At 41.9% G+C, this 21,724-nt stretch overlaps 1 protein-coding gene across 8 annotated transcripts in view; it reads right to left on the bottom strand.

Annotated features, from left to right (window-relative positions):
- Positions 1-21,724, bottom strand: part of pard3ab (par-3 family cell polarity regulator alpha, b) — a 206,308-nt gene that overhangs the window by 101,351 nt on the left and 83,233 nt on the right. For all 8 annotated transcript variants that reach the window (XM_018672690.2, XM_018672691.2, XM_051069799.1 and 5 more), the window contains exons 6-9: positions 8,251-8,342; positions 6,287-6,370; positions 3,689-3,814; positions 1,262-1,677 (exon numbers count right to left, since the gene is read on the bottom strand). In XM_018672690.2, the coding sequence (XP_018528206.1) occupies positions 1,262-1,677; positions 3,689-3,814; positions 6,287-6,370; positions 8,251-8,342 (718 nt within the window). The remainder of the gene's footprint in view (positions 1-1,261; positions 1,678-3,688; positions 3,815-6,286; positions 6,371-8,250; positions 8,343-21,724) is intronic.

Here is a 21,724-nt window from a genome sequence, read left to right as displayed (position 1 = left end):
GCTGTTAATCCCCGCAAGTGTCTGCTCCAACAACAGCAAACAAAAGGTGGAATGAGAAAAGATAACATCTTTGAGTGAGAACATAACAGATCTCCAGACAAATCATGCACAGAACGCAGTGTTTTCCTGGGTATTATGACAAAGCAAAGAGGCGAGAGTGAGAAGACAAAACTGTGATACAGGAACAAGTGGAAATAGCGATCAGCCAGGATGGAATATGCAACAAGCAGCTGGGTGTTTTTATGTTTTATGTTCTGGCTTGATTCCAGCCCCAAGAGAGGGGACAGATTTGGGTGAAAACTTCAACAGGCATATGGTGCAGGCCCGTCAGACTCTTTGCTGTGGCATTTGACAGCACACAGGGACCAGCGGCTGCTTAGCAACAAGCTCTCTGGCCCTGAGACCTGGCACCGACACCTGGTATCCTGTTGGCATAGGTTTGCACCACCTGCGCCAGCTGTCAGTCAAAGACTACCAAGGAGATCTCCCCAAAGTTTTATTCCCAACATCGCCTTTCCATCTCCCAGATCCTGTACAGTTTACCCTCTGTTCACTGCTCACATCAGTATGGAAAACCATGGATGTTTTTAAGCCTGTTACATCATTGTTCAGATTTCGCTTCTGTGTTTGCGCCATTTCTCAACAAAGGGTTCCAATACTTATTTTGATGTGCCAGGAATGGGGAAATTGCTTGTTTATTCACTTGGAAAACAAAGTCTAGAAAAACACAAAGAATCCCTCTTATTTTTGAAAGCCAGAGGAATGCAGAGCCTGATGGGAGACTTTCACAGACCCCCTGGAAAGAATCAGCTGACACTTCAAAAACAAAGTGATGTAATACATCAAGTAAGGACTGATACAACCGTTTTCCCACAATAATAAAGAATGTGTTTATAGGTTTAAAATCTTCCCAGAGTCTACCAACCATTAAGGCTCCAACTGGACAGTGAAATACAAGGTCTGCTGAAGGCAAAGTACACTGCAACAATGGGAGCGCCCCCCCAATGCTATGTTTCTGTTGCACTGTTGCCCAGATTCCTTGTCATTCACAGCACAGGTGATGCCCACTGGCTCTTGTCAAAACTATAATAAATCATGCACTTCATTACAAAAAAACAGAACTGTGTTAAAATGTGTTCTGTTCCCCAAATGAAACTTAACTCAACTGAAACACATGAAGTTTATGTGAGCTCCACCTCTCTGACCACTGATGTAATTTTCCATCTCTGGGTGTTTTTACAGATCCCTTTCTTCACCTCACCTTTCTTTAGCTGGATGTTAAGCCTCCGCCCGACTTTTTTGGTATATCCTCCTGTCGGGGTGGAGTTCATCCCCCTCTGAGGTGAGTGGGTGTGACCTGTTGGAGGCTTGGCTGCAGAGACCGCCGGGTGAGTAAGAGGGGGGTAACCATCGGTCAGGTCTTGGTGAGCGTGGGAATGAGGGTGCGGGTGGGAGTGTGGATGCGTTTGGGAACCGTGTCGGGACATCCTCTGCGGGGTGTGGTCCATGCCGGAGACGGTGCTGCCGGTCAGGGAGTCGGGGCTAAAACGGCCCGAGGCGTACGCAGGGTTCCTCTCAGCGTGGGACAGCTGCTCGTAGTGCGCCTTCATGGATGACGGCACCACGTGAAACATGATGACTGGAGAGCGCATGGCCTGACGGAACATGTTCTGGGCTCTGGAAAAATTTCAAGGAAGAGATTTGGAAAAGGAAGGGGATGGAAAGAGAGAGTCAATTATTTGATTTCCGCCCTTAATTTCTCTCTGAGCCATTGTTAACAATCATATGCATTCATACTTGTCTCCACAAACTTGCCTAGTGAAGCGCTCCACCTACCCGATGTCTCTCTCTCTCTCATACACACACCCATACTATATATATAAAATCCATCTTCGCCCACCTGAACATTCTGACATGTTAATTAATACTTATTGCCAGTGTGAGCGGCTCTAAAAAGAGACTGCACCCTCCCCGACAGCTCCATCACATAATCCCCTCATTTGGCTCCAGATGAAGGAGACCTCTATCCGACGGATAGTTTGCAGAAAATCCTCTTTTAAACCCCCTTCGGTGTGAGCTCATGTACAGTAGGTGTGAATGGAAACTTATGTTGGCTGTCAGCACCCCGTAACAGCGGAGCCTTGTTAGCACCACCTGTTTCAATAAAGTAGACTGTGGTATGGCTCTTCCCTCGCCCCCTGACAGCTGAACAGACGTTCAGGAAAAAGCTAGGGCCCCAGAATTTCTATTGCTCCTCGCACCGCCTGAATGACGACTAAAACTTACCCCACCCCCAACCCCCACCCCAGGAGAATTTTGTAGTGAAATTCCAAGTCCACTTTTTCCCAGCCACTAATAACCTTCCCTGAGGAGGATGGACTTGTCTCGCCATCTTTATGATTTCAGCCTGGATCCAGTGGCAGACAAGATGTAATCTGCTCCCTTATAAAAATACTGTTAAATAGCAAGAGCAACTGTTGATGCACTTGTCTCAGCACTGTGTGTGGGAAGCCATATTCCTATCCATTACTCGACTTATGGCTCTAAGAGTGTAGCTGGCTGGGACTCTATAACGTGACTGGGATTAAAGTGTTGGTTCAGCCAAATTATAGACAGTAATTTCTCACTTATCCCTTGTAATGGTTTCATCTTAATTGCGTAGTGTTTACCTAGATTTCCGCCTCCACTACAGGACAATGAGGTGTTGGAACTATTTCAACTGAAGAAATAGTCTCTTTGAAAACTGTTGACAGCATTTTCTTTGTATTATATAGAGTATAGGGACATTGCTTCATGAAAGACAGTGATATTCCTACTGAAGTGAAACTCCATTAACCTCTACTGTATTGGGGTGGCAGCAAAAAAAATTACAGAGACAAATATCTCAAAGCCTCAACAAATAAAACCTGAATTATCTGCATGGTGAGATATAACAAGAGGTAAATGGAAAATTCTAAAATGATGATGTTTTATTTGTTTGCTTTTTCATTTTGTGAGTAATTTGGGCGAACAGACCCTTTAAACCCCTGTGTTTCCAGGCAGGAACGTGGCATGATAGTGGTCTCACACAATGTGTATCACCCATGAATTGCACATTGCAGATGATAGCATACATGTATTTAACATACATTTAGGATGCTAGAAGAAAACAGAGCAAACACATGTATGCATCACTGCTTTCCTGCATATTACAAGTTAACATTATGTGCAACGCCAAGGCATGCATGCATCACAGGATCTAGAAAAGAGGGAGGGGGAGTTAGCGAGTGGGTTTGGTTAGGCACAGGAATGAAAGCATGAAACGTGGACAGCACTGAAAAGCAGAGGCTATGAATGTTAGGAGCCTTATTCCCATTCCTCCCAATGGAAGGTGTTACAATAGGAGTCCAGTGGAGCTGTTACTGAAACACAGGGGAATAAAGGCTGGGAGAACTGCTGAGACTGCTTCAGCGAGTAAAGGTAGAACCTACAGGAGTTAAATAGGGAGGTTAGCTTAGCGCGGTGACAGGCAGCAGAGGAGCCTGTGCACTGGCAGGAGTGCAGAGAGGGTAAAAAAAGGGCATCGAGAGAAGATAACACCAAAAAAGAATGGCTTAGGACTGTGGGTGTAAGAAGAGGGAAGAAGCAAAGGTCCTAAAAGCCAGTCACACCAGAGCTCAGCAGTGGCTCCTGTGAGCTGCTGTCTTACTGTTCAAAGCGGATGTTTCGCAGGTCTCCGTTATTGATACGGACGATACAGTCGTTCTCCTGGAAGAGGCCTTGCTGCTCGGCCTTCCCTCCCCGCTCCAGACGCTTGACCAACAAGCCAAGAGTCCTGAAATGTTCAAAGGTTCATGTCAACAAGATGCAAGATCCCTGGATTCAACATGGCTGCTTTACTCTAGCCTGGGCAGGACTATGGTAGAGGATGCACTTTATCATCTACTGGGCTGAAATGATAATCACTGCGACTTTCTTGGAACGCTGTTACTCAGGGTATCTCTGCCAAAAAGATACTTAGACTTTGTGTACTGTGTAAAAAGAATAATCTTCTTATATGCCTGCCTGTGCCTAGTGACTCACCTGCTGAATACCTCAAGGATTCTAGAGTTCACCTGACGAGTTTTTATCATCCTGACAGGCTGTAAAATATCTGTACTTATCACTGAAAGTTCTGTGATATGTTTTTTCTATTATTTCTACCACAAAAATAAATGCAAAATATAATTCCTATAGTCAGGAGGGAATCCAAGGAGCAATTTCAGTCTGTGCCTTATTGCTGCCTCTGCTTTATCACGTGGTACTTGAGTGTACAGTGTGGTCCTGTCATTTGCATCATCAGTGTACCAATGAGGCTTATGAGAGAAAGCAGTCACATCACATCAGGGTGCTTTAGAGGCTGTGAGGGGGTGGTATCTATTCAAAGGCAATCAACACATTCAAAAACTCCACTGTAGTTGCGCCGGGGTTTAAGCTTTACATGTGTTAATTTTCTAACCTCTAGGACTCCTGCATCCCTTTCCTGAGCAAAAAATAAAATAAACAAAGTGCTTTCAGAGAGCGACAGAACACAGCACCATTAAACATTTATAGCAGGCGGGTTGGAGAGAGGCTGGTCTATCGCACTCCAGTACTTCAACCGTGCTGAGCTGCAACGGTTGTCGCCCTGTAATCCGGTGTGGCAAACTGGCTTATGCCTCCCCGCACAGCCGCAGCGAGAGGCTAACTTCACCTGAAAGGGCGCTTTGCGGATTATAGACCCAAGTCTGAGGAAGAAAATCAACTGGGTAGGAAAGACGCCACAAACCTAATCGAGTCTTCTCCAGCATACAGTCTGTGTCCGTGTGAGACGGGGCTTTTTCCGAGGTAGTGTGAGCGTGTGTCGCCTAGGTAAATTGGGTTGATTTTAGGGTTTAATACTCGCCCTAGCCCAAGGCTTATAATTCAGTATGAATGGGAATGTGATTAGAGAGGGGGCAGAAAAGTTCAGGAGTTGAAGAAGTTCACAGACAATTCCACTGATTGAATTTGAGTGAGAACACAATGCGATTTGCTGTGGAAGGGCTATTTCTCTGATGAAAGCTGGGCATCTTAATCTTGGGATAACGCCCACCCTGACATTTCCCCAATAAAAGAAAAGTGCATTATAAATGTGCTTTTAGACTGATTAAGCCTGGCAGTGAGAAACATGATATGATCTTGATTTTCAATAAAGTATAACAGTCAGTTTTGTAGTCACTGATCATATCTGTGAGTCCTGGGGCAGAGGTGTACATAAAGAAAGTCTGGACATTTGTGGGGCTGCACTTGGCTCTGTGCTGGAGGCAAACTCGGTCTTAAAAAAGACATTAGACCCATCTAAAACTGGTCTATGTTGCTTTTTAACACTTTGAGGATTAGTTCAACAAAAGAAGTAAATGTCAAGTTTGAAGACAATGTTACAAACTCAACTATACGGAGCTTCATGAGTTGGACTGCAACCTCCAAAAACTGCCTCTCTGTGTATATTTAAACCAGATGTGAAATTCCTCTAATTCCTTCGCAGCTTTGTTCCAGCTGTGTATGTGTGCTTCTGAATGTGTTGTAGGTATGTGTGTGTGTGCATGTGTGTGTTGCGCAGACTGCTCAGTGTTTCCTTTGAATCATGTAAAGCTGATGTGACAGCAGCCACAGAGAAATATGACGGTCACCTGCAAACCCTAAACAAGCATGATTGATCACTGTAAACTGGCAAATGGCTTCATGATGTCGACATGCAAACCTATGTGTGTATGTGTGTGTGTGTGTGTATGTGTGTATGTTATCAGGTTTGTATGAGTGATGAAGTGATTACACATGGGCACCAAACAGGAATGTCCGGTGTGTATGTATTGTGTGAGGGTGTGTGTCTCCACTGATGCAGCACACTTCTCTCTCCAGGGTTTTTTCAGATCTCAAAAAACCCAAATTAACATATTTTGACATTTTTTTTTACCAGAGACCAAATTCAACAGAAGTAAATTATTTTATGAATCTACAATAAGGCTGACAAGTAATTAGCTAAAGGGGGTAAGCAGGCAATTTTCATCTTTTTAAAAGCATAAAAGCTGTCAGGTGTGTACCACTTGGGCTTTCAGAGAAAAAACATCTAAAACTAAAGGTGAAAAAGTAAAAAAAAAAAAAAGGACTAAGTATATATGTTTTTAAACCATTCATGACCTTTTTTGATGTGTTAAAACTGCATGGACACCGTGTCTACCTGTTCCTCTCCATTACTCTCTTCTAGCCTGTTCGAGCAGCACTGTGGCTCTGCTCTGGATATTTTTACCTGCGGTCCCTGCCACTGAAAGGCACCACGTGGATTCCCAGGGGCCCACCGTCGTTTGACACCTCCACCAGTTTGACTATGTCTCTGGGAGATGGTGATGGATGGAGAGACAGGGGTGGAAGGGTGGGTGGTTGAGGGGAAAAGGAGAGGAGAGGAGAGGGGTGACACCATGTGGGCAAAAACAAAAACAGGAAATAAGATGACGATGAAAGGGAAAAAGGATGATGACAACAACAGAGTGGTGCAAATAAATGAATAAAAACAGAAAGCAAGAAGGTGTTGGAGGAGACAAACAGAAAGGGCAATAAAACAGAGCAGTCCAAATAAATCAAACACGTGTAAGGGACAACAAGGAAGTTTTAGACTTAGACAATCTACAAAAGGAGGTGATGAGAGACTGAAAAGCCTGCCAAGATGCTACATATCTAAAAACTTTCCAGAAGCTAACTTACAAATATCAAAATAAAATCTACACTCCTACAATGCTGCTGGTCTTCAGGAAACGTAATAACATTGTTAAAATATAATTTTGTCTTTTTAAGTTTAAGTGCACCACAAACCACATGTCAAAACATCCAACATCATGATGCTAGGCCTGCACCTTTGCCTTGTGAAACTCAGCTGCCACATTGCTGCTTTTATGTGGAAAATAAAACCTTGTTCTATTTTTTCTCCTTTTGTGTTGTGCTGCAGCGATGTGGCTAGCTAACCACTGCCCACAATTAAACTAAATATTTTTTGGAAAATTTGTTGAAATTCACTGATTGTTGAACCACTTTGACGTGCTGTGCATTTTAGCTGCAAATGCCAACATTTAGAGTAAATGATGTTTACTCTACAATGATCTGGAAACAGATTAAGACTGCTGATGTGCAACCTGCTCTGCAGCTGAAAAACAGTACAGGATTAATGAAAGTGAGATCTTTAGGTGTATTTGTCTTTGGCTGTCTGTAAATTAATATAGGGAGGAATGTTCCTCTGACCCTTTAAATACAAAAAGTACAGTTAAAGGTATTTGCTCTTCCGAGGCAGCGTCCTTCACTTGTTAGTCTGTTTGGCTGTAAAACATCTATACACAGGCACATTTTACAAGATGCCAAATCTAATCGCTTCACAGCTTTGATACAATGACTATGATTAGCTCAGGGAAAATGGGCCCCTTGTTGACAACTAAGAGGCGGTAGAAGCCAGATTCTCTGGGAAATCATAGGAATAATAACAATACCATACCTGCATATTAAACTGGAAGCATGCAACAGAGCAAAAATAACAAAACAAAACACAGTTGTTAATAAAAAGGAGTTGAATGGGTTAGTGCGTGGGAGAGCTCTGATGGCGAGACGAGGATCATTTTGCTCCCACAAAAGAGAATTATGTAAATCAGGAAGCAGGGTTGAAATGAGATTTTCTACAAACAAACCTGGATTACAACACAGAACCTGCTGGTCTGCCTTTTAAGTACTTATTATGTAGAGAAAGGCTGAGAGAGCTGATATACCCGGGTCAACTTTAAAGAGACATTCTAGTTTCATACAACTTGAGTGCTATTTTCCACAGTTTTGGCCATGATTGCTTTTTCACCAAGTTAATTGCTGAGATCTCTGTTCAAGCATGATTATTTTGTTGACTCCAGTGTCATCATTCCTGATAGATAAGATGATCAGAACTACAAAATATAATAACCCAGAATTTTCTTTTAAGGTTATGTAGGTGTTTCCTTCCAAATCTCTATCCATTTGGAAAAAGTTACATATAGAAATGTTTCACAATATGTCCAAAAATACAGATCATTTATTGTTTAATAGTAGACCGCTTCAAAAACCTAAAACTGAATGATCCTGATTCTTTGATTACCACTCACTCCAGTGTTAGTAGCTTACTGAGTTTCAGCCTTTTTTTAGCAATGACAGAGAGAGCGAAAGGCAAAAACTGGGGGAAGCTGATCCATGAGAGACTCGACTTACTCCAGTGACCTCACAGGGGTGTGGTCCATGCAGGAGTCAGCTCGTCCGACCGGCTCGATCCTCCCGTTTTCTTCTTCTCTGGTCTCTTCCTCCTTAAAGAAAACACAAACAGGCAAAAGTGAGACAGCTGATCAGTTGAATGATGATATGATATGAAGTGACCTCGTTTCTTTCACATTAGAGAGAGATAACACAAAGTGAAAAGAGAGAAAGCCTGAGAAGAAAAGGTCCAACTTTGCCACGTTCCTGTCTGTTAGAAGTAGACACAGTTGAGGAATAAAAACCCCTTAAACACAAGTTCTGTTCACCAGCTATAAAGTAGGCTGAGCAGCTGACCTGACGGAGCCAAGAGGACCAGACGGGAGGAGGTCTTCCACAGGTATAAAAATACATGCCCTTTAAAAAATTCCTATGTCTTCAAAATTACCATCGCCTTTGTTCTCTTCCTGTATTAAATGTAGACACTTGGTGCGTGTCTGTTTGAATACTGAAGCTGAGACTCATGACATGTACACACAAACACACACACACACACACACACACACACACACACACACACAAACACACAAACACACGTACAGATAGGGAACAGAGAGCAAAGAGGAGAAAAACGAGAAGCAGAGAAAGAAGGTCATTAAAATTTCAGGGCGACATCGGAGAGGAGAGACGAGCGAGGAGCAGCAGTGCAGGCCTCCCCGGCAACCGGCCACCTCATCAGTATGAAAATGAGCCTGCCGTTACCGTGGCTGCCATACGGTTGCCATGACACTTTGGGTGCCTGGAGGACGTACAGCTACAGGGCAGTGTATGAGCGTGTGCATGTGTGTGTGTGTCAAGCAGTGTGCAAGGACTCGTGACTGCCGTCTTTTAATTTAGCAGTCGTCTCCTGCTAGCTCCAAGTGCAGACCGTCACAATGAAAACAGAAAGAAAACAAGCTGAACTCACAGCTTCTTCTCACAGACAAAGGTGGCAAAGTGTGAGGAAGGTAGAAGTGTGTGGTGATGTGATTTCCTTAATCAACTGACAGCAACATTCAACCTGACAAAAAACAGGGACTTGGCGCGGTTAACGGCATGAAAGTCTACGTCAACAACAAGAACGTTTGTCTTTGACTCATCCATTTCATTTTGGTTATTGTGGTATTACAGCATATGGATATGGATATGGGCTGGATGGTGCTGATTTAATTTGGACTTTTGAGATTTGTGTTATTGGCTGTCAGTGACGCAGAGGCATAAAAATAGTAGAAGTAATGCTGTCACTCAAAATTGGTACTCTAGCTCCTACACCACCTGTCTTCATCCAAAACATGGCCAAACAAAACTCAAAACTTTAAACAGAATAATGTTTTGCAACGTACAGGCCCTCTAAGAGGATATGAAGACGATGAGACTAAAAATGTTGGGTACTTAATATTCCTTCATCACCAAAAGAAGACTACAGCCCATAAATGCATCAGTCAAGAAGAATATTAAATCCCTCTGCCTTGATCTCTTAACTAAAAAATATAGAAGCATATGTGGAAAACTATGAAGAAGACAGTATGTTTTTTAAAAGACATTTCTCGGTTCAGTGGACAGCAGCACTGCATTCCAAGATTTTTTACAGCACCATAAAGGACTTATGTAAAGAAAATATGAGCACATTTATAAAGAGAACATTCCTAAAATTGGTCCTTTTACACTGCCAAAAATATTTTCTACTATATGGTGCAACCCTATGATTTATTTACTAGCTCTGTAAAGAGTCTTTTCTGTTGAATGTATGGAAGATTCAGCAGACACAATCACATGCATCATAAACCACACAGAGGCCAGATAAAGAGACTGTCCAGCAGACAGAGACACAATAACAACTCAAAGAGCCTCAGAAACACATCTAACACTATTCAATATTTATCAAGGGACGAGAAAGAGAGGTGGGTGGGGGCCACATAAGAGAGGGAGAGGAGTCGCTCAGTGCTATCTGAGATGGAGCAAATGAGATCGGCATTCATCACAGAACACGCAGGCTTCTCACAGACCCTTTATTTCAATATGCAACATCTCTGAGGAATCTGCCGCCACGCTGACAATTCTATTCTAAACTCAGACAGAGATGGTGTGTGTGTGTGTGTGTGTGTGTGTGTGTGTGTGTGTGTGAGTCAGCGTGCAAGACAGTGGAAGGTGAAGAAGAATGAAAAGAGAAATATAATAAAGTAGAAAGCTGAAGCAAGAAGTCAAATTAGGGAAACAGGCTGAGACACAACTGTGCCATAAAGACTGGATTATTTATTATTTATATCTAATCAATCTGATCAATTCTCTATTTCCCGCACAACCTGTTGCTTCCTGTCAAACAATCTATACTACTCTTCATGTAGTAGCTGTTTGAGAGCTTTCAATCATATTACATGATTTTCATCAGCAGATGGAGTCTCCCAGTTGTCATGAAATTAAATGCAGAAATTGCTTTCTGAGCACTTTCTGGTCTTGTCATCCATGTTAGCTTAAAAAACTCTTTTAAGGTCTCTTAAAATAATTTTTAAAAATGACAATAAATGACTAAAATGTCAATCTGTTGATGAATTTCCTGGGAAATGATCAAAAGCTGCAGAACAGCTACCAAATGTGGTGAGAGACTGCTGCTTCCAAGGTTGGGAATCAAGTTTGAACCGCAGCTGCTGAAAGAGATTTTTCAATCTGTCTTTCATTGTTTCTACTATCTGCTGTTGTAACAGTTTTAGGTTCATTTGGCCTGAAATGTCAGCCTGCTCCTGATTTGTCTTGTAAGGTAATCTTGTGTTTGCAGCAGCTCGTGCAGTTTGACTGACAGATGAGCCATCAACAAAGTCCAGCAGGAGACACTCAGAATGGCATCGCCACACTTTCCCAACCACACCATCAAGACGTCGACCATTCCCATTGCTGGGAGTGGGCTGGGCAGGCAGAGAGATGGATAGCCACATTAATAATTCAGGGCTGAGTTGGGGGGTTAATGGTTAGCAGGCAGACAGGCAGGCAGGTGTGACGATGAGCAGCCGATGTGTTTTCCAGCCGAGTCATTGTTTGTTTCCTGGATGTGGAGAAAGAGGGCAGGCGGGCAGTTTTCAGGCCCGGGGGCTCATTAAAGATTAATAGGAGAATCCATTGGGGCCTGTCCTTTCTATCTCTCAGACCAAATGAAGTGGCTTGTGCCTAGTGTGTATGTATGGGAGAGGGAGTGAGTGGAGTAATGCTGCACTTTAATGAAGTGCTGCCTGCTCCCCTCTCCTGCTGCTTTGACCGCACTGTCACTTACAAACTGATGTGGATGCATGTACACAGACTCACAGGCAGGGGCGGAGAGGAGTGAGCTTTATTTGCAGGAATGAAGTTTAGATTCCTCAAGATGCTGACAAAAACCTTGAGAGACAAAATGCAAACATTTTGATGCTGAGTAAATTGTAAATGAGACCGTCTGCATTAATGTTTCAAGTCTGGAAAGACAGCACAGCCACAGCACAGACAGTACCTCCAGTCATCTGCGGCATCGCACCTACATCCTATCACTTCTTCAAAGCAGCATTAAAGTTTTAAAATCCAAACCTTTTAAAATATGAATGATAACTTCTCTGCAACATTATACTGTGAAAAGTTTTTGATCATTAAGTTTGATGCTGAAGTCGCCCATCTTAAGAATGACAACCTCTGTGAAAGATGGTGAAAGCTCAAAAAAGGGTCTTCATCACATAGAATATCACACAAACACGTCAACATCAGGTGCTGACGGGCATTTTCTTATTATTCTTTTATCAGATTCTTTTTAACTGAAATCAAACTTTTACTAGCTTTAAATAACTTTTGGCTACATTCTGCCGTATGTTCACATGCAACCTACCTAACCACTCATTCCTTTCTCACCAAAAATGCCATTAATACAATCCATGAAGACAAAATAACACATGCTGAACTTGAGTGCACATGACGTTCACACGCAGTCACACACACTTGCACACAGATACACAGATGTCCATCACTGTTAACTGGTATCTGTGTCCTCTCCAGCAGAGCTCCATATGTTCACAACCGGATGAAACACTGAACTAGAGACCATAAATTAGCCTTAACCTCTAACCTCTGACCTGAAGACCGTGACATACCATCTGTGTCTGAGAGAGAAACAGAGAGAGAGAGGGATGAAAGATGAAATTAGAGTTCAAGTAATACTCCACACCATCTTCATATGTAAATGTCCATGAGGAATCGCTGTTGGCAGCTTCTAAAGTTCAACACAGCTGTTCTAAGCTTCTAGTTTAGTTTTCCCTCCTGGGAAACGTCCTCTGATGCAGATGATGATGAATCCTGTATAACATAGATCTTTAGAACTGAATTAAACTAGCTAACAGGCATTAGAACCAATAGCTGCCATAGCTAAAATGACAAAAGCAGAGTAGCACATACAGCAGCTCAAAAAAATACCACAGAACTGGACCACACTTTTTTTTTTTTTTTTGGATTGATCGGCAAACCATAAAATCACTACTTCAAACAGAAAAAGAGCAGAACATGTGCTGAAAAAAAACAGTGAAAGGAGAGAAAAAACCAACAACCTACAAATAGCTTCTGGGTCAGTGGGTGTGTGACCCCTTTCAGGAAGAGGCAACAAAAAAAATCTGTTCAATTTCTCAGGAGATGAGACAACACACACAAACACACACACCAGGTGTGCTCATCTCACAGGCCTATCATCAGACTTCCACCACAACACTCACTGAACTGTACACAGGCACACTTCATTGTGTCAGGGAATGTAATGATCAAACATCGCTCTATGTCTTATTCATCAGGTCAGTCACTGAGGTCAGACATGCTGCTGCACTGATGCTGCTGTAGGATGTCAGGATGATACCAGCTGTGAAAGGGACTCGGCTGAATTGTTACCAAATTCACTGAGTAAACAAACGATTTTAAGATTTTGCAATTTCTTAGAAATAAATCAACTCGGTGCCCCCGACAATATTGGCAATGCAGCACACAACAGAGTCCAATCTGTCCTGATGGTGAAATGTTTGATGGATGTCGACGCTCAGCTCCGCTAGAGACCACAATGCATCATTAAAAGCGAGCTTTCAATTACAGATCCCTGAGCTAATTCAATTAGTCTCCTTTGAAGACACTTTGATAATGGGATCCAGACGGGTGGATGGCGTCGTCAATAACTCCAGGATTCATTGAGTCGAGGGGATGTTATCAGAGTTTATATCATCCTGGCTGCTGGTCGGGAAGGATGGAGGAAGGATGGTACATGTGTGTGTGCCTTTTCTTTACTTAGTTTGTTTTTTATTGTTTCGTGGTGTGATACGGTTTGTTGTTGTAAAAAAATACTTTTTTACTAATGTATAAGAATATATATGCTCTATAATCTACCTAGAATCCATCAAGTATAATTGTTCTGCATTATCACCTGTGTTACGCCATATAAACATCATGTCAAATAAAGTTTGGAGCCTGTAACCCTGCCTTTCCACAGCTTGTCTCCACACACTGTTCCTGCAGCTCTGCGTCCATGTACATCAGTGAACTACCAGAGGCAGTACTGTTGCAATAACAGTGTGAACAAAATGAGACTTCCAGCACGTCCTAAATTACCGCGGTGCAGCTGTAGCAATCCACTTAATTCAACTGCAATCTCTGCGATCCAATTCAATCAAAGCAGATGGGGCGGGCAGAGGGGGTATCGCCACAGCAAAATATGCACCGCAATTTTCTCTGAAATAATAGACAACAGAGGACTCATCAGGAATCTGAGCTATTTCAAAACTCACATTTTAGGAGTTGATTCCCATGAGAGCTCAGTCAGTGTCACTCCAAATGGAATTGGAGGTGTGAATGACACTTCTTTTTCAACTGGTGGGTGTGTGTTTGATTCAGCACACCGAGAAGGACAGAGCAGGATAGTTTACGCTGACTTGGTTCCACGCGATATTTCCTAGAGGTACGATAATCGAGACAAACTCTGAAGTGAGTGATGGGACAGAGAAATGAAAGAGTCAAAAAAAAGGGAAAGGTAAACAGACTGACTCAAAGAGAATGACAGAGAAGCAGAGAGCGAGACAGACAAAGACACATTACACAGAGGAACAGAAAGCCACGACAAAGCTCGCTCAAAGGATGACAAACTACGCTTTGAAAACTCCCAACTCAAAACCTGAGGGGATTCAGGGATGTTCTGACATTTTATGCTTTGGTTTTTCATTGTCAGAGTAACAAAAGTTTGAGTTTTCACTGAATTTCACTGATTTCACTGAAATTATTTCTATTATTTCAAACTCCAATGCAAAGCCTCTATACAAGAAATCGCTTCTTTACGAGGCAGAAATTCATCTAAAATACCCTTCGTCTACCTCACTGAGGTCCTTGCCTGGTCCTCTGAGGCTGTCTGGAATTCCAGTAGTGTGGATGGATTATTTAGACAGTAATCAGCCGGAGTCAGGCTGAACGTTGATGTAGGCCTGAGTCCAACACACACTGACAGAATCAGCTTGGCTTGTCTCCTCTGACAGTGTCAAACATGATACAGGTGGAGGGTGAACGTGTGACTGAAAAAAAGTGGGATACAGTAAAGAAGTACAGTATTTGGAGAGTAAGTGAGATGGAAAGAAGAGAGGAGAGGAATGTTTGCCAACATGTGCGTGTGTGTGTGTGTTTAGACCATATGTAACCCATATGGGGGACGGAACTGTGTGTCTGCTGGAATCAGTGTCTATTTTCCAGGTGATGAATTAAAGGAAAAACCAGCCACCACAAACCTTCACAACAGCCTCAATACTCCTTTATATTCTTCCAGAGTTCATTCCCTCATTTAGTGTTTTGATAACGATGTTGGCGAGCGCTGTCAAACATTTTGCTCCAAAATCTCCTATAGGTGTTCAACATGACTGAGATCAGGTGACTGTGAAGCCAAAGTATACGAACTCCATCATTTTAACATTCAAACCATTCAGCGACCCCCTGTGCCCTGAATGGATGTATGGTTGAAAGCTCCCGAACACCTACAAAATGATTTTTTGGTCATCATCATACCATATGTTCAAGGTCAAGAATGAACTTTCAACTTTAAATATACTGTGTATGTTTTGTTTGTACAGTGTATGGTAAATTTTAAAACATATTAAGAGAATGATTACACTAAGACACTGTGAGAAAACCACACTGTCCACACAAAATATGTGTCCAAATTACAGCACTAAGTTTGTTTCCAGACAAACATCCTGAAAAAGCAAAGGAGGCGGAGGTGGAGGTGGAAAAATATTTGTTTTCTGTACTCCTGAGATTTAAGAATCATAAAACATTTACTATGTTTATACATTTTCTGGTGAGTTAAGCAGAAATATTTCACCACAGCCACCCACTGACAGAGAGGAGCTGGGTTGTTTGGGCAACTGGGATATTTTTTATGTGTGTTTGTGCGATTTTTCAGTTCACTGAGCATATCACCACCAACCAAACAAAGAGCAGGTATGACGAATCATCACTGCGTGCGATTCAAGATTTTTCTTTACCTTAAAAACAGATAATCTAACTACTTCATTGTGTTATATGATCAATATGTTGCTCAGTAGGCCACCTAAACCAGGAGACACTAAACTTTCAATCACATATATGGTTGAGTCTGGAAGAGTGTTTAAAAATTAATGGGTGCAAACGACAAGTTTGTAGACTTTCCTCCATGTGTGGATTCACCAGATGTATGGGAACCAGTGTAGGTCTTAACCTCACTGTATGCCCTAAACACAGAGAAGACCAGGGTGGACTGCCGGTCACCCAGCTTGTTATGTGATGCACCGTTTATCGAGACGAGACTCCCAATGGTGCCGCGGCTATGGAGCAAAATAACTACCCCTCTGAGAGGAAGGGAGCTGTGGATAATGGTGACAAGTATCACACACATACACACACACAGAGGTAGAGTTGTCAGATTGAAGGCCATTATTCTGACTGACTCCAGCCGTAATGGCTGCTGCTGAGGAGAAGAGTGTGTCTATATAAACAAGTCTAGGAGAAAACACCAAAACTCACAGACACTCTCTGCATCCTCTCCCTCTATGATTTTCTTTTCCCACTTCCTGCTGCAGTGCTTTGCAGCAGTGTGTGCTGCACCTTCAGCAGAAAACCTCCACAGCTGTATATCTACCAGCACAACCAATGAGCTAAGAAGTTTTACATGAGCTAAGATTGAACAAGTTAACTGAGAGTAAAACTTTGTTTTTTTGTAAATAAGCAAACATTTTACTAATGACAGTTTACATGTCTAATTTATGTTCTAACAGTATCTGAGATTAACTTCATATTATGTTTGAATACTGAGTGAGGATCTCATTTCTGAAATGGTCATTTTTCCCATCTAAATAAGAGGTTTGGGTTCCATTTGGGATGGCTCTCTAATAATCAAACCTGTCTGAGTATTAATTAGACTTAAAACTAAGGAACAAACCCATTATTCAGTTTGATTAATTCTTTAAGATGGATGTGTCAACATGTCTGTGTGATGACAGGTGATCACTTCAATTAAATCTTTACTGACCTGATATTTGACCATCCTTCATCTTACTAACTGGTGTAAGGAGGATATGCATTCATTATCACGTGCTTTTCTGAACAATAAACAAAACTGAGGTGATTCACAAATACAAATTAATGTCTTGTCACATTCCCAGAGGGAGCTACGTGGCCAATCACCAATATTTTGTCCTGAAACTCATCATGTGCCAAAACCTTTCAATAACATGAAAGAACTTTGTGTTCCTGCAAGATCTGTTTAAAGGTGGACCCTAACCCTAACCCTAACCCTAAGACCCTGAAATAGTGTGAGAAACTAAAACAGCTTAAATATAAACTATTTAAAAGCATTTTAATGCAAATGTCCATTTACATTTGGCTTTAGAATCAATGCAAGTTCAAGGCTTAACCAAACAGAAAACTGCATCATCATACAAAATGCATCATCTCTTATATGAGAATAAAAGACTTTGTAACAATATTCTATCTCACACATCCATGCACTAGCCTGACCATTACTTCCAGAGCTTCAGGTAAAGGTTAGAGGGTTCAGCTGCTTTGGAAATCAAGCCTGTAATCGTTCTGTCACAGGACAATCTTCCTGTCTGTCTTCAGTGGGCAGAATTTTATTGTCAGAGCACAGCAGGCCTCAATAATCAGCTCTATCCCTCCTCTGTCAGATCCCTCTGATTGTCCTCTGATAACAGCTGACACCCGCTGTTGTCATCCGTCTTGTCTGTCTTTGATCGTTTTATAGACCTCTGATAAACTCCTCCACAAAACACTCTCTTCTCCTTTCATCTGCCCATGTCTCCATCTCTCGTTCATTCTCTCTGTGCTAATGATAAACCTTTGGAGCGCAGCAGGTTTACACAACTGAGATTCTTATCTTTGATTTGAGTGTGTGTGTATGTGTTTCTAACCTTCCCTGCACCTCAACAGGTGGATTAAGTCTGAGAAAGAGCGACCATCTGTGTCCAACCTGATCAGGTCTATTTTAGGTATAATTAGTTTTTGGTAGCAGGTGATGAGCAGCAAATTATCTGCTAGTGTGTGTGTGTGTGTGTGCAAACCCCTGACAGCAGGTTGTACCCCAAGGTGAAGATCCCCTCGAGGAGAGTGCAAACCCTCAAGAGGCGGAGAGCTGTCTTTCATCTTCCTTCCATCTCTCTATTCCTGCTCTCTCACCCTGTCCCTCCCAGCTGGAAGGGATATGGGCTCCCACAGCTCTCTGTCATATTAAAACCAAAAGATCAAAGGCTATGAAGAGCAGAGGAGAGAAGGAGGGAGAGGGACAGACAGAAATGAGAGGAATAAAAATAAAGGAGTTGATGCGTGGAGCTGATGTGAAGAGCGGGGAGAAAAGGAGGATCAATAGAGGGAGAGATGGGGAGTACAATGGCAAGGAAAAGACAGACAGCAAGTACAATAGAAAGAGTTTTAAATGAGTTATGATGTGTGGGTCTAGACAGGCTGAACACTGAGTTTACTCTGATACTGTTAAAGGTCTTTGTACATGAGGTAGAAAAGAAGTTTTTAAGTGAAGAATATTCAGTCAGTCCAACAGTGATGGAGACGTTTTTCAAAAAGTTTAAATTATTTCTTTGTCCTTCAGCTGCTGGTGAAATATTAGTGACTGTAATCTTCATATTCATTTTAATAAGAACAGCAGCCCTTATCAAGATATTCATAGTTGTCACTGTGTAGCTGCTGGTTGACTTCAGTCACTTCAGTGACGCCTTCCAAAGGAGCTCGGTCAAACTGGCTCAACAGTGCAATGATGTAACACTGCTGTACCCTGAATGGCACAGCTTTAATTTTAACCTAAAGATGGAGAGTAAAGAATTCAAGACATTATGCTCTAATTATAGGCTACTGCTTCAGCTAATGTATTATTATTATCATTATTATTATTGCTATTATCATCTTCAGGCAGAAAACAGGGGTGTGTAGTGTTTAAACTCATGGATGTACCTAAAATCTTCCCACAATAACCTGTTTACTACTTTGCATGGAAGTGACCTTAATCCTTTGAAGAGGATTTAATGTTAGCATAATATCCTTTGCTATGTGTACTGGCACTACCAGTAATTACCTGCCTATTAGTGATGCTAAAATGTAAACTGGAAAAGTAATTAAATTAGTTACTGTTAAAAATGTGAAAAGATGTGAAGATGTGACCAAATCATGTTTGACAACTGATCGATCAGATGCAGCCAATGATCATAGACAGAAAGGCGACGGAAGACGGCAGAGGAGAGAGATGAAAACAGAAGGAAAAGTAAAACAGAGAGCAAAGAGTGAATATCTTCTGTATGTATGAGCTGCAAAAAAGAGTGATGAGTAATAGAAAGGGTTAGAAAGTGAGAGACAGAACAATGAGGTTCACACTAAAATAATACAGTTAGAAAAGTGAGAAGAAAAGACAGAAGGAGTCAGACTAAAGTTGACTGCAGATTAACACTGAACTGTTCACACATCTGCAAACACAAACACACCTACAGTATTTATCTGTACACCCATTCACACTATACTCACATAGAGTGCAGAAACAGAAGGACAGAATACACGCACACACACCACACACACTACACACACGTACAGACATTCGCTCACTCACGAACCTAAAGCTCCACAGCAGCACCTACTGGTCATTCGCTCAGTCTCCACTGATCCTGCTGCTTTGAAAAAGGTGGTGATGGTTCACTTTCAGCTGTCTAATTAAGACGACACTCACACACACATTTCTTGAACCCTCACAGAGAAAATGATATGAACACTTCACACCTGCACAGAACAAATCACACACAAACATAATGTACATTGGAAAAAAGATTGAACATGCAGGTTTCAGTGCACATTACGCATGCACATACGAACACACACTCAGACGCACACACTCGGTCTGAGGTGATTTATGAGTGTACGGCTCAGGTTTGCATGATTTATCCTGCTAAAGCTTCACTGTGCACCTGAGGGACTCAACTCGCCACTACACACACTGCATGGAGGCTTGTTAGTTAAGAAACATGGGGGAAAAGTGTGTGTGCTTGCATGGTTGTAAGATTTGTTTTGGTGCATATACTTACAGGGTAATTGCGTTTTTATTATGAGTGTATATGTGCACACCCGCTTCCTCACTTTGGCTTAAGTACACTTTGAAATGTAGTGTATGCATAATAAATGTGTGTGTGGTTCTGTGTGTGTGCAAGCGTCAATGAAATCCTGTGGTGTGTTTAAGTGTATGTACCCGTGTATGTGTGAAAAAGGTAGTTAAACTGTCTCTGCGACATATACATGTTTAATCAAACTACTGTGCTAGTATCTATGTTTCTTGTTGTGTGTGAATACAGTCACAGTGGACACATGTACATGGCAGCATTAACATTCCTGCACAGGTATGCAGGTGTGTAGGCGTGTGAGTCAGAGTGTGTGTATGTGTGCAGACCTGCCTTCATACGTCTGTGTAACAACATCCCCAGTGAGTTGTGTGAAGCCTCCAACCCACCATGAAAGATAACTCGGTCCCTCAGCAGTCTAATGGCTGAGGACACACAGCAGCATCACAAACACACACTGCTACAAACCAGGGTTCCATGTTCACTGTATCACACACTGTGAAACACTGAACTACATACTGAATGTTACCAGTTTTACTGCAGTAAAGAAGCACAGTACAGTCTGACCTCTAGTAAGTTATCATCATTAGCTGCACCATAAAATCACATATTTTAACGCACCAACCCAGTTTGATGAGAGGTGCACTTGAAAGGTGCTAATTGGAGAAGAAAATAAATGTTATTCCCATTAAAGTCGTAGTTTATTCTAGTCTACCACTTCTCAAAGGTTATTCTGCTCAGCTGCTAAAAACACCCTCAAAAGGTTTAAGTGGTTAGTAGCTGGGTTTTTTGTGTACTCGTTTTGTTGCTCACAGTCACTGGCCTTGCTGTTTTTGCACCAAACCTACAAAATGTCACTTGTCAGTCAGTGGATTCGCTGCAGTGACATTTGTTTCCTTTGGATTTTCAGCTGGAAAAAAATGTGACATTTGCTCGTTTGTCTCCTCAGTAATGGTAGATATGGCTTTTCATACCAACTACCCTGTTATTATCAAGTATTGGATGTTTACCAGTCACTGTCCGGTCGTCCCAATCCATCATCAATTTTAAGTCTCAGCTTTTTACAACTGAATTGGAGTCCCATTTGTTATTTATCTCACAATGATCTCTCCTTGGTGTGTTACAGTTATTCACAAATTACATTTCTCTGTAAATCACTTACAGGTGTTGAATCTAAATAAATTGACTTGACAGCAAAGCAATGGTGCACCAATCAGCAATAGTGATATTAGGTCCTCTATAATAATCATGTCTGTGTTTTGTTTTGTTTCCATTTTTGCATTCAAATATGAAGCATAATAATATAGTACCTGACAACTAAATTATTTATAAATTATTTATGATTCAAAGATCATTAATCCAAGGGGCAGAGGCCTATTCATCTTTGTTTGGGCACATCCATCTTTTGGTGTGCTTGGGTTTGACAGTGAAGTATGTGTGTGTGTTGGTGGATGGAGAGAATCCTGGTTCTCTGTGTTAATGCTGACCAGCTCCATGTATCAGTGATGGAGGTCAGACCTCCAGACATGATGTACACACATAGAAACAACCTTAACACTGTCCAGTGAAAACCACGAACCTCCAATTATCAACAATCTTAGCCTAACAACAAAAAACAAGTAGCATTCGTCTTCATCTCAACAAAACACACAGAAGCGATTCAATACACACAGATTGAACACGACAAATACAAGCACACACACACTGTGACATGTTAAGTTCTCAGTGACTGTTTTCTCCCCTAGAGATGATAACTGACCGAGCCAGGGTACAGGTTGCGTGTGTTTGTGTGTCTGTTGTGTACTGAGGTTCAGCTGTCCATGCTCATGCTGCAG

The sequence above is a fragment of the Lates calcarifer genome, linkage group LG4 (assembly GCF_001640805.2).
Source record: "Lates calcarifer isolate ASB-BC8 linkage group LG4, TLL_Latcal_v3, whole genome shotgun sequence".
Taxonomy (NCBI): domain Eukaryota; kingdom Metazoa; phylum Chordata; class Actinopteri; family Centropomidae; genus Lates; species Lates calcarifer.
This window is presented reverse-complemented; position numbering and strand designations above follow the sequence as displayed.